The sequence below is a fragment of the Aulonocara stuartgranti genome (assembly GCF_965226115.1).
Source record: "Aulonocara stuartgranti genome assembly, chromosome: 6".
Lineage (NCBI taxonomy): Eukaryota > Metazoa > Chordata > Actinopteri > Cichliformes > Cichlidae > Aulonocara > Aulonocara stuartgranti.
Genome location: NC_138944.1, coordinates 4,241,708 through 4,254,265, shown reverse-complemented (window position 1 = coordinate 4,254,265; position 12,558 = coordinate 4,241,708). Strand labels below are relative to the sequence as shown.

At 39.3% G+C, this 12,558-nt stretch overlaps 2 protein-coding genes across 2 annotated transcripts; one reads left to right on the top strand and one right to left on the bottom strand.

The window, feature by feature from the left end:
• Positions 1-701: 701 nt before the first annotated feature.
• Positions 702-2,422, top strand: ppp1r27b (protein phosphatase 1, regulatory subunit 27b). Its single transcript, XM_082536658.1, has 3 exons — positions 702-1,237; positions 1,340-1,490; positions 1,706-2,422. Exons 1-3 carry the CDS (start codon positions 1,012-1,014, stop codon positions 1,827-1,829), a joined length of 501 nt encoding a protein of 166 aa, XP_082392784.1. The 5' UTR covers positions 702-1,011; the 3' UTR covers positions 1,830-2,422.
• A 2,283-nt stretch (positions 2,423-4,705) lies between these two features.
• Positions 4,706-7,783, bottom strand: LOC309708786 (excitatory amino acid transporter 3-like; the record flags this gene model as incomplete). The annotated part of the gene is made up of 6 exons (XM_082537074.1): positions 7,239-7,783; positions 6,821-6,836; positions 6,113-6,229; positions 5,576-5,770; positions 5,355-5,489; positions 4,706-4,817 (listed from the first exon to the last, which is right to left on the bottom strand). The coding sequence occupies exons 1-6, from the start codon at positions 7,369-7,371 to the stop codon at positions 4,706-4,708; spliced, it is 708 nt and encodes a 235-aa protein (XP_082393200.1). The 5' UTR covers positions 7,372-7,783.
• Between the last annotated feature and the right edge of the window lie 4,775 nt (positions 7,784-12,558).

The window sequence follows — 12,558 nt, the reverse complement described above, 5'->3', positions numbered from 1 at the left end:
CTTAAAATCTTTCTCTTCGCATGCAAGGTCTTAAATAATCAGTGTATCACCTTCAGTTTTCAGGCTGTACTTTTAAGATTTGGCTTAAAACTTTCCTTTTTCACCAAGCTTGTAGTTAAGGCTGTATCAGGTGACCATCCCTTAGTTGTTCTACAATAGGTAAAGGTTGCTGGGGCTTTCCCATAATGCACCGAGTGTTTCCCTGTCACTCTACATGATACCAGGAGCCACCACAGGCTCAATACCAAACTTGATGAGAAATTTTTTTTTTAAAACAAATTTAAAAGAGGCGGAGTCAGAGGACTTCACAAATGTGTTTACATTTTTCATCTGGAGATTATCATTGAACAAAACTTCATCTGTATTTTAGCATCGCACAGCTCGAAAGACAAAAACAGCTTAAAGTGAAATGAAGCAAATCTTCACATTTAAGGAGTCTGAGGAAGACTGTGCTGCCTTACTGATAAAGAGGATGATGCAAACCCCAGTAATCTGGAAGTTACCCATCCTGTGTTACACATAATGATGACCATGATGACAGTCGTCCTTTCTTGACTGTTTGTGTCAGGCAGTTACTGGTCAACAGCCTCCACATGCCAGCAACCTTACCCCTCTGTGACCCCCCCACCAACACCGCTTGGTGTTTACTAGAAGCCTCCATCTTCTCCCACCCCCTCCCAGCTGGCAAGATGTCACCGCTATCTTTAAGTGAACAGCATCTGGGCATGTGGGGGTGACAGCAGCGGTAAGGGTTACTGGCTGTAATGTCTGGAGACGTGAAGCTTGTGACAGGCCAGTGGGACGGCCTGCCAGAGGGACTACTCATCTTCCAAATCTCGCCACTGGATCTGTGAGGTGTTGCATCCTAAAATAGCCCGACAGAGTATAAAAAGACCCACGGGGAGGCCGGGCCTTCAGAGGAACTCTTCACTAGAAAGCAAGAGAGCCACACTGAGAACAGACCGACTGATCTTTTTCTAGTTGCTGCATTTGAAAACTTCTGCAGAGACCATGATGAAATACTATCACTGCCCTGCATCCCAGACCTTGGGAATCAAACCTTGCAGCCAGGACATCCCAATCACCTGCAGAGGCGCTGCTTCTCTGAAGCCAATCCGAAGTGTCCACTTCCCCAATGACATCCTTTTCCAGGACTATGTGCGACAGGGCGAGCTAGAAAGGATTGGACGCTTCATCCGAGCCCAGAGAGTGACGCTCGACACCATTTACCACTCCGGTGAGAGCCACGCAAATGAAAGGCTCAGTTACACTAGTAGAAATGTTTCTTCTCAGACTTTATTCAGTGCGCTAACTGTGTCCTGCTTTCCTCTCTGAGCAGGCATGGCTGCAATCCACGAGGCTGTCCTGTCTGGGAACCTGGAGTGTGTGAAGCTCCTGGTCCAGTATGGAGCAGATATCCACCAGAGAGACGAGGAGGGATGGACCCCTCTGCACATGGCCTGCAGTGATGGCTTCCCAGACATCGCACGGTGAGCCTCGAGACTTTCTCCTTTATAGTTAAAAAGTTTAGCTTAAGGGAAGATTGTGTGCAATGCAAATCCAAGGAAGCCACATGAATCGCAGTGAGCCAGCTGGAGGAGGCTGACATCATGTTTACAGTGGCTCCACAGATGTAGAAGGTCACGCTCCCTGACACTGAAGCATGGTGATCTTTTTCACTGACGACGGTTTATCTTTCTTTCAGCTTTCTTCTCTCCCTGGGTGCCGACCCCGAGCTGGAGAACGACTGCGGGGAGAAGCCGGCTGATCTCATCGATGAGGACAACAAGGAGCTGCTGGAGCTTTTCGGGCTAGCTGCCAACGACTGAGACTCCCTGAAGCAGCCTTTAAACCCTGAAAATCGTCTGCTCTGCAGGAATGGTTAGGCAAAGCCACGTCGGTCCAGGATCCTGACTCTGTGAGGTGCCTCAACTTTGATCCAGGACTGCGGAGGTCTGGTGGAAGGAGGGCTGACAGAGCTGGTCTGGATGCCCTCTGAGTGGAGTCGATGTTCGCTGGAAGGAGGACTCCACCTAAAACTCCAGCAGCACAGATTTGTTGTTTCCTGTCAGGGCTTCAGATCTTTTTTTTAAATGCTGTGAACGAAATGAATCTTTGGATTTTGTTTGGTAGAAACTTTACGACTTTTGCCTGTTGAAAGCTTTGAACTAACAAAACCAAACAGGCTGCAGTGTGTGCAGTGTGCGGCTTATCAAGTTGGTTACTTGTGCCTTTTGATTATTGTGAGTTAAATGTTCTCTTTATAGTCTTTTGTATGACTTTTTATACTTATTTTTTAAATAAAGTTTATCAGTTTGTCTGACTTTGCCGTCATTTCCCTGCTTAACGTGAAAAAACCTCTGTCTCATGTTTCACATGAACATATGTCAATGCTGCATTTGCATCTTTAAAATGACATCAAACTAATCGATCACAGAGGAAAACCGCAAAAAGCCATCATAGCCTCTTGTGCCAAAAACTGCAGTACCTCCAGTGACCACTTGAGGCTGGCTCCAGTTGATCCCATTTTAAAGCGTCGAGATGAGCATTTTGCTTCCCCATGTTGGTATGAATATTAAACATATAAGGTTAATTCATAATAAATCAAAATGAATGACTGAGCCCACAAAACTTATCTCAGCACTGTTTACAGAGGTCAGAGGTGAAGGATCATTTGCATAGGAAACTTATGGCCAACTATGGAAGCACATCCTGGGAGAGTTTCAGCCACAGCAGCCTCAGGTCAGCTAATTGGTTGGTGGGACAAAATGAAAAAGGTATTCTGGACGTATTCCCTCAACACTGCCACTTACTGTGGTTTTAATGAGGACTTACTGTAGATCTATTTCTTACAGTCAGTATGTTGGTCCTAAATTTGACCCAAGTGACTGGCACTGACCTGAAAATATTGTGTTTCCTCAGTGACAGCGCAGTGTCTTCAGTGTATCTGCTCTATTTTAGTGTCCGTTTTGTTTTGGGTTTCAGTCTCTTGTGGCTGCTCTACCCTGACTTTGCACTTCCTGTGAGATGCCCTGAGAGGATAGAGAAATAATGCATGTGCTTATAGCTTTCCCCTTGTTGAGGGAACCGGTAATTGTTCTGTTGAAATCTTTGTGTCTCTGCAGCCTGAAGATTAAGATTTTTTTTAACTTGGTCAAATTTTTGGCCATTCTCTGGCCATTCTTTTCTGGCCACTTTTGACTTTTCTTTTTTTCTCATTCCGTTTATTGAGCACAGGTGAGTTGAGGGACACCACTAATACTTCAACTAGTTTTTGTTTTTTCACCTTTTTTGGTTTGTGGTAAGGCATAATGTTAGAACTGTAGCTGCTTTGACATAATAATAACTTTATTTGTAAAGCACTTTTCAAAACCCAAGTGCTTCATAGTTAGAATAAAAGCCGAATACAGAGATGTATGTGGAAACATGCAGACACATAAACAAACAGGTTATCATCCATAAAGTCAGATATTCACTCCAACTATGGCCAAAATAAATATGAAAAGATTAAGGGATATATTAATATGAGTCACTAAACTGCTAAATATTTCAAAATATGGTGGGTGAAACTGATCTCAGAACAGGCAGTCCTCTGAGGACCAGATTCTGTAATTTTGGTGCTGTGCCAATGGCTATGACATAATCAGAGCAACAATGCCACAAATCCCAGGCAGCTGTAAGTTTTGCAGATGTGCACATGCATGACACATTTAAGGTGCTGGTGTAAATTTGTAAACTTTGGCACTGTTGACCGAAGACAAAGGAAGAAGAGGGAGAGTGTGGAGGTGAGAATAGCGAGCGGGGACTGTGAGGGGTAAAGACAGATGGAGCATACTGGACAATATGAATATGGAGCTCCCCAGCAGGAGGCAAGGTTCCCCCCCCCTTTGGTGGTCCTCCTCGGGTCCTTGTACTCTGGGGCCTCTGGATATCTGGGGCCTGGATCTCCTCCATACCTGCTTCATACCCTGGTGGACGGGGCTATGGCTCCCCACACTCCCTAGCAGATCGTTACATGGAGAAACCTTTGGAATACAAGCATGCTGATCCACACAGGTATGCACACAGGTGTACACACGGGTATTCACAGACGCGGACTACACCTTTCTTGGCTGCTGCCTCAAAGCACATTGTGTGCTGGCTATCTTGCGTGCTGCACAATATAGTTTATTATTTAGTATCTACTGTTATCTACTGCTAGCTTTATTGTGATGGTGCTGTTTTTTTTTTATTATGTTGCTCTTTGCTGTTTGCTTTCTCTTCTGTTTTTTTTCTCCATACAGGTGATCCAGGTGTTTTGTTTGTTTTTCTTTTCTTTTTTTTTTCTTTCTTCCCCCCCTTCTCACCGTCTCTTCTCCCCTCTGGTTTTCTCTCTCTCCCTCTCTTTCTTTCATTCTTTCTCCCTGTCCTATCCCCCAGTCATTTCTGTCCCGTTTGTAGCAACCGAAAATAAAATAAATTCATAATTATAATAAAGGTCAATCAAATGGACCAATATGGCAAGGCCATGATGATCCACTTGGTAAAATAAATCCACTTGGCATCTTTCTTGGCCTTAAGACAACAATTCTGGTGGCTAAAGATCCAAACGGGACACAAAAAAAGAAAAGGCTAAATTATCATATCGTAACAACAACAAATCCTAAATGGGCCTTAAGCACCTCTGAGAAAATCTTATGGTTAAAAAGAAAAGAAGTCATCATAGTTACTGTATCATTTCCTGTCTATGCTCCTCCAGTTCTTTTTTGGACACTTCATAGATGATCGACACACCAATGCAGTCTGAAGAGACGTTGACGATGGTGTTGCATCGATCTCTGAAAGGCAAAGAATGACCACAGAACGCAGCCAGTCAGCAAATTGTTCTTTCTGAACTCTGATAATGAGTTTCAACCCTCAAACACATGAACAGCTAAACATAGCACATCAATACAAATATGAACAGTCATCATAGTGGTGATGATGTGGGTTTGTTTTGCAGCCCCAGGCCTTCAGCAGCTTTCAGTCATTGAGCCGACCATGAACTCTTCTGTATATCAAACTATTCTAGAGTCAAATGTGAGGCCATCTGCCGACAGCTAGAACTGGGCTGAAAAAGAGCTGTGCATAAATGAATGCCTGAAAACCTGAATGAACTGAAGCAGCATTGTTGAAAAGAGTGGGCTGAAATTCCTCCACAGTGACATGCAAGATGATAAAGCCCCACAAAACAGTTACTTCGAGTTACTGCAGGACTTCAGGAATTTGCTGAGATCTTTGGAACTTTACACAAACACAGCAAACAGTTTTTAAGATGTGAAAAGGCAGCAGTAGTAATGTGTCAGACATTAAAATGAACAGAAAGCGAAACTTACAGGAGCCATTCTACAGCCACCAGAATAGAGGCATCCTGAGCAGGTAAGCCGACCGCTGTCAGAACAAACAGAGTGGTCACTGCTCCTGTAGCTGGGATCCCTCCTGCGCCGATGCTGGTGGCTGCTGCCGTCACACTGCACACCAAAGCAAAGCATACAGACTCTTCAGAGTCTGCATGATGCATTTTTAAAGGCCTGAAACAACAGAAATACTGAGGTACGCAATGGTAAATAACTGGCTCAAGTTCAGATTGATGCGGTTGAGCTGGGCGATGAAAACGACTGCGACCACTTCGTAAAGGACGCTTCCGTTCATGTTGGTGCTGGTGCAGATGGGCAGCATGAAGCGAGGGACTCTTCTTTTGATCCTCAGTTTCTCCTCACAGCACAAAAACATGAGGGGCAATGCAGCAGAGCTATGAGAGGCAGCACATCATTTGTTAGTGCTTGAACAGCTATGGAATTATAAAACATTTACTGGGTGAGCTGTGAGGCCTTTGCTAAAACCTTTTCTTTATCTGGCTTCACTTAAACCAACATATTTTACAAAGAAGGTCAGACTATGTCAGAAATTAATAATAGAAACTGGCTGCAACACGAGTAGCAGTATTGAGAAAATGGAAAAATGTGTCATAAATAAAGCCTAACAGAAGCCAGGAAGGAAAAAGTGAACCACCTTCATAAGCCTGTAAATCCAGGATTACATCTGAACTTACCCTCTGATTACAACAGAACACCGCCCTCAGTGTGTGTCTTACCTGGATGAGATCAGCATTGCAGTGACTAAAGTGACCGCTCTCATGACAGGGAGGGGGTTACGCCTCACAAACAAGAAAAAGATCATTGGCAGAATCACCAGGCCATGGATCAGAAGCCTGAAAAAACAGTATATACACAGCCAACTGTGATTATACCAAATACAGTTTCTCACTGCCTAAAACAATGAGACTCAACTGAAGGATTTATATATCTCCATTGTTCCAAATCCCCCCAAAGACGACTTTTTTTTTTAGATAACAGACCTATCTGGTAGTTAGTCACTTCTGACAGAAACCCTTCATTTTTGTTTTTTAGCCTTCATCGTGCTAATTTTTCCGTCCCACAACTTTGTAAAAGATTTGGATAAAAATGAAAGTTACTCTGAATGAATCATCAGTGTAAACCCTGTCTGTTAGATTTTTTAAACGAACAATGAGTATTTTTATTTACACTTGCAATTTAAAAAAGAAATAGTGCTGTTTTGGTATAAACTAGCACATTTGGTTTTTATTTTGTATTTCTTTTTTATTCTTTCTGTTTTATTGTAATATTTAATTTTAGTAAATAAATTGCAGGAGCAACCTTTTCTAATGTTCCCATGTAAACTTTATTTGAATTATTTCAACAGCAGCTTTCAACTGTCAACAGTGGAAACGGTGAAAACACCTGCGATGGCTCCATTAGCCCACTAGATGTAGCTGTTTAACCTGGTGGGATTTTCACCTGCAACAAATATGCCAAAAAGAGCGAGTTCTGATCATCTGTGACCAGCTAAACATTTTAATAACAGCTGCTATCAACATAAAAGAAAAAGAAGGAAATAAAGAAACCACTGGCGCATGCGCAATTAATATTGACATTATTTTAATTCACATTTACCCTGATTAAAATTCAGTGATTAAGCCTGTTGACTTGCCTCATACTGTTTGACTTGCATCAGAAGTAAATTAACCCTGTAAGTTTATTTATAAAACACTTCCACAGACATTTAGTCACAGAGCGCTGTGCAGCTAAACAATAACCTGGAATAATCACAATAAAGTGAAATTAAAATACATTTAACAGCAGCACAAAACCATACCGCTCAGAACAAAGTAATTGGTGGGTTAACCAGTCATCACTTACCACCAGCAACCCCCAACACACTTAGGAACAAAAACTTGTTGACCAGGACAAAGTTCCAGCATTTGAGCAGCCTTTGCCTCCAGATCGCAGCATCGGCAGCAGTGTTTTCCTCCTCACAACCGTTAGTCGCCATTTTTCTGCTGCACAGTTAGCTAAAAATTTAGCCACATTCGCTGGCTACTAATCAGGCATTTATAAAATAATTTATAATTAGATATTTATGAACAAAGTTAAGAAACCATTTCGATAAATAAATAATGAATATAATGAACATAAAATGATCGCAAGCCTCAGAAATCTGACTTTTACCGACTTTTCACAGGTATTCTAGGATGGAAGTCACGTGACCACCAGGCGAAACTCCTTGGCGCGCTGATTCCAACTTTTGATTGTTTGTTTTTGTTTATTTGTGATCGTTTTTATTTATTTGTTTGTTTTTATCTTTGGAGAAGTTTGTCTATTTATTTATTTATTCTGTGAGAAAATTTGGTCAGTGTGAGGAATGGGAAAAAATACAAATAAAAATGTACTTATGAAAAGAAAGGACGAGGGCACAGAAGTTATTACAAACTGAATTCAAAAGAGGAGATGAAGGCTCGCTGGCTTTCTGATTTGCTCATTCTTGGACTGTTTAAAAGTCAAGTTTCATTTCATTGTTCAGCTGGTGAACATTGGGTTTCCTGCCAGAACATTTGCATTGATAAGAATGAGAATAACTTTCTTGATCCCAAAGGGAAACTTGAGTGTCTGACATAACTCATGTCCTATTTGTATGAGAATTTAAAAGCCTGATGGCTGTGGGTGCGAATGATCATCCAGTACTGATGTTTTTCTGTTCCTGTACCACCCGCAGTGTGTCCAATCTGCCAGCTTTCTTCACTGCTTTGCCCAGCCTCCTTGCATCCATGTTTCTGATGCTGTCTTCCCAGCAGGCCGCAGCATAGAAAATCACACTTGCAGTTACAGACTGACAGAACATCTCCAGCAATTTACTGCAGATGCCAGGAGATCTTAGTTTCCTTAACAAATAGAGGCGACTTTAGTTTGTATCTAGGGTTTTAGAGAGGTTCATACTGAGGTAGTTTTTGTGATGACCTGTAAAACTTAAAACAGTGCAATCAATGACATAATTCCCTGATTAGTCAACTTGCAGAAAATTTTAACTTTTTTTTGCAAAAAAGTGCAACACAAGGTTCAGGTTCACAAAGTTGAATGTATACTTACTTTCCTTTTATTTGGGGACTGTTTCTTAAAAATATACAAATTACAGGTGTCATTTTTTTCATTTCTACTTAACATTTCCAGCACAGAACTGTTGTAATTGAATTTTTCTCATGTGGTTTACTGTGTTGCTTTTGTTTTAGTTTTGTGTTCTTTTCATTTGTGACTTTAACTTTGAAAACTCAAAGAACTGTGAGCTCGTTTTCATTAAAGTGAGCTGTCTTCTGATCTGAGCTAACATTCCCTGCTACGTCCAGCTGTCTGCCAGCTTTTTCTGGCTCAGAAATTTTCCTTTTTTTCCTTTTTTTTTTTTTTAAATCTGTCAGTCATAGTGGTCATTTTTGTGTGCCTGATATTTCTAATAGTAACACTCATTTAAATTAGCCCCATATATTTTCATTACAAAGCTGTTATCGAGGGTGTTGTTTTAATTTTTCTTGTTTTTAATACTGCCAAAAAGCAGTTGATGCAAATCACTTTAAACTGCAATGTAAAAATTCAAATGTCAGACAGATTTGGGCTCAGAGAGGGGAGGCCATCTGCTTCAGCTAGTGAAGGTATAGCTTTTGTATCAGAAATACTAAGATAATAAATTTTATTAGTTTACTGGTTTCCATGCTTTCACTTCAATACTGTGATTTCCTCGACTCATCAAGCCTTATTTTATTCATGGTCCAGTTTGGTCGGGCTTTACCGAAGCTCTAACAAACTGATGATGCTATTTAATTTGACCAAAGCTAAAAATAAGTCAATACAGTTTATTTATAAACCATATTTTTGTTCAAGAATATACTTATTAATTTCCAACATGAAACAAAGTAAAAGAAAGAAACTAAACAATATCTGTTTTTTGAATCCAGCAGTGGATAAATTGCAAACAGATAAAGAGCAGAGAGGTGTGGGATAAGAGATAAGAGATGGGTCCGTGGACAGGTTTGTGAAACTCAAAAGGACAGTGATGATCTGATTGTAACGTCAGTGACTCCACACTAAAAGGTCAACGACTGAAGATATATAATTGTTGCTTGAGAGAGTTGAGTGAGAGGATCTGAATGGATTTTATTGTTATTCTTCAACTGTTAGTAGGTGTGGCTGCTAAGTTAATGGACCGCTGATGTGGTAGTTTATATTTCTAATCAACAGATTAATTAGATTAGTGCAGATACAAGATCAAAGGTAAGAAATGTGGCGTGATAGAAAGCGGGCTAACATCTTGTAACTTCTATTTACAGGTTCCTCATTTGATTTGGTCTTTATTCAAAACATTTTTGTAATGAAAGTACGTTTATGGAAATAGCTGATTATACAGCAAAAACACAAACACATGTCAATGTCATGTCCCCGGGGGCCAAACCTGACCTTTTGAAAGATTTGGCTTACCTGTTTGTAGCTGTGGTAGTTTCTTTATATCACGTTCATTGTCAGTTTTATTGCTACGAGTTCCTTTAACAGCTTGCAATTGAAAAGAAAGTATTTTTCTTCTTCCTGCTCCTTTTCACACATGGTTGTAGTGCTTTATTGATAGAAAGTGTGGTTGGTTTGTTTGATCTGTTGTACCAAGTGTGAAATGAATAAATAAATGAAATGAAAAGAAAGTCTTTAAGTATTTTGCCAGAACTCTCAAAGAGTATTCCTCACTGACACTGAGAGCTAACAGGACTAGTTTTCTAAGGTTAACTGGTTGACATGATGTATTGAAGAGAATAATCATCAGACACTTTTATGTTCCACAGAGCCGTAAACTCAAATCTAAACAGCGTAAAATCAAATAATTGGCCTGGTGATGATCTCACCGTATACATTTTGCTTGGAAACTGACTGTCATTAACCTCATAACTAATGTTTCCTTTTTGCTGCATGTGGCAGTTATACACATCAAATTCAAATCAATTCAATGTGGTTAAAATCAGATTTATGAACATTACGATAGCTTATACCCAAGGTAAAGTATCTCTGAGAAAACCCAAGAAATCAGATTATCCCCTATGAACAAGTTAACTCTATGTTTTTGAGTGGATTAATTTGCAGTTTATTTGTTCAGCTGGGTGAAACTGCTAGGTAAATACAATTAGCATTAAAGAAACTAAAATTTAGTCCCCTATAGTATTCTCTTTTTAATTCCAATAATCCACAAGGTTTTTAAGACATAATGTGTAGTAATCATTTCAATTTTAATGAACAACACGTATCTTTTTGAGCTCCAGGCTTTCTCCAGAACTCCAAACATTAAAATCCTCAAAGGAATCAATAACCTTCTACCAGTTTGAATGAATTATTAGGGGTTTATTGTAGCTGCATTTGCTTTTCTTTGTAATAGTTTTTGTCATGTCCCACCAATGTCTGAGTGTGTTTGTAGTGACCTTTGTACTGACATGTTGACCTGCAGGAATCTTTGCTGTTTTCTTCAGTCATGAAATAAAAACACTTTAGAAAGGTTTCTGCCTGCGGGATAAAAAGGCTGTACAGTCCCACAAAAAGAAGGATCACCTGATCACTCTACGTAGGTCCACAATCAATATCATTTCATCATTTTAAAACTTACAGTAAATCAAACATGTTTTCTACATCAGTGTCAGAAAATATAACAAACTTTTCATTAAATTAATAAATCACTGGAATATCACATCTAATCCAACAAACTAATTCACTTATTGGTTTGTTGGATTGATTAAATTCATCATTTTTAAATACACTTGTTGCTGAATATTAGTTTTTGTAGAAGTGGTGTGAAACATGTAAACAGTCAGGAGGATGCAGGAAAAGGTGTGGGCCTGTAGGTGGGTTTCAGACACATAAACGGTTAGGCTCTCAGTGTAATGCGAATTATTCTGCAAATTAAAGCCACCAACTGAAATCCTCAGGCAATGTTTGAAAGCAGTTCAGTAACAGCTCTGGGTGGTCATTGTTGTTTTTTCTATGACCGTTGACAGTGCTGCTTACAGGTTACAGCTTACCGAAACTATGTTGCTAAACTTTGTTCCTTATCTGTGGTATCAAAGTACTACTAAACTACTTCAGCAGTAACAGTGAAAATGCAGCTAGTACACAATCTCAGATTTTATTTGCATGTATAAAATTGGTGCTTTTTGTGTTTGGAAAATGTCAAACTATTAAATTGCATGAGAAAAAATCATAATTTACATCAGAGCGGATCTTCTAATATAACATATTTCTAATTTTCAAAAGTTTGATTCCTTTTTTTTCTGCTGTGTTTAATCCCGGTAAGAAGAAGAACTTCTTATTCATTTGTGTTCTTCTGTCATATTAACGCTACCTCTTTTTATTACTATTGTTGTTTCTTTTAAAATGTTGACTTGAATTTAACTTTTCATAAACATTCACAAAGCGATATTTCAGTTAAAACAAATCTATCACTTACATATAACAGTTTAATGAAGAATACTGTATAAGAATGAGTCAAAACAGTTTGTCTAAATATTTCTGATTCTGGCTTCTCTACACTGGCTCCCTATATTTTTAGAATCACTTTAAACATTTTACTGATTGCTTTTAAAGAACTTTTGTGTCTGGAGCTAGAAAGCAGAAATGTTGACCCAATATGTCTCAGATGCCAACACAAGGCCTTTGAAGTCCATCATCATGGTAATAAAACCTTTTGCCATCAACCAAACCATAAAAAGTTAGGGCTTGTGGAGTCAGGGACCTCCTTGAAATCTTCTCCTAAATCACATTTTTTTTTTTTTATCTTTTGATGGCCACAAGCTTTGAGCTGCTTTATTTACGATATTCCCTGCCAAATATTACTTTTTAATTATTTGTAGTTTTCATGGTCAGAAATTGAACGTTTGTCTTTTGTAGGTTTTATTCTCAGTGCTTGAGGCAACTGTTGGTGCGATTTGGTGCTATGTAAAAAAAAAGTAAATATAACTGAACCGAATTCTCTGTTTAAATCTGTCCTGCTTATATCAAGCAAAACGATTTTTGATACTTCATTGTGTTTTGGAAATGTAAAAATATTATATATCACACTTATCCTTTAAATATAGAAAATGCTACATATTCATTTACATATTAATCGTTTACTATTAAAGTGTCTTTTTTTTTCAAAAGGCGGAGCTTCTGCGTCAGCGAAGCTTCC

What these genes read in the sequence shown, in the direction of transcription:
- ppp1r27b (XM_082536658.1), top strand. Translation starts at nt 1,012, where the DNA reads ATGATGAAATACTATCACTGCCCTGCATCCCAGACCTTGGGAATCAAA. An exon ending in CGACACCATTTACCACTCCG is followed by an intron (nt 1,238 to 1,339) that starts GTGAGAGCCACG and finishes CTCTCTGAGCAG; the next exon opens with GCATGGCTGCAATCCACGAG. An exon ending in GGCTTCCCAGACATCGCACG is followed by an intron (nt 1,491 to 1,705) that starts GTGAGCCTCGAG and finishes TCTTTCTTTCAG; the next exon opens with CTTTCTTCTCTCCCTGGGTG.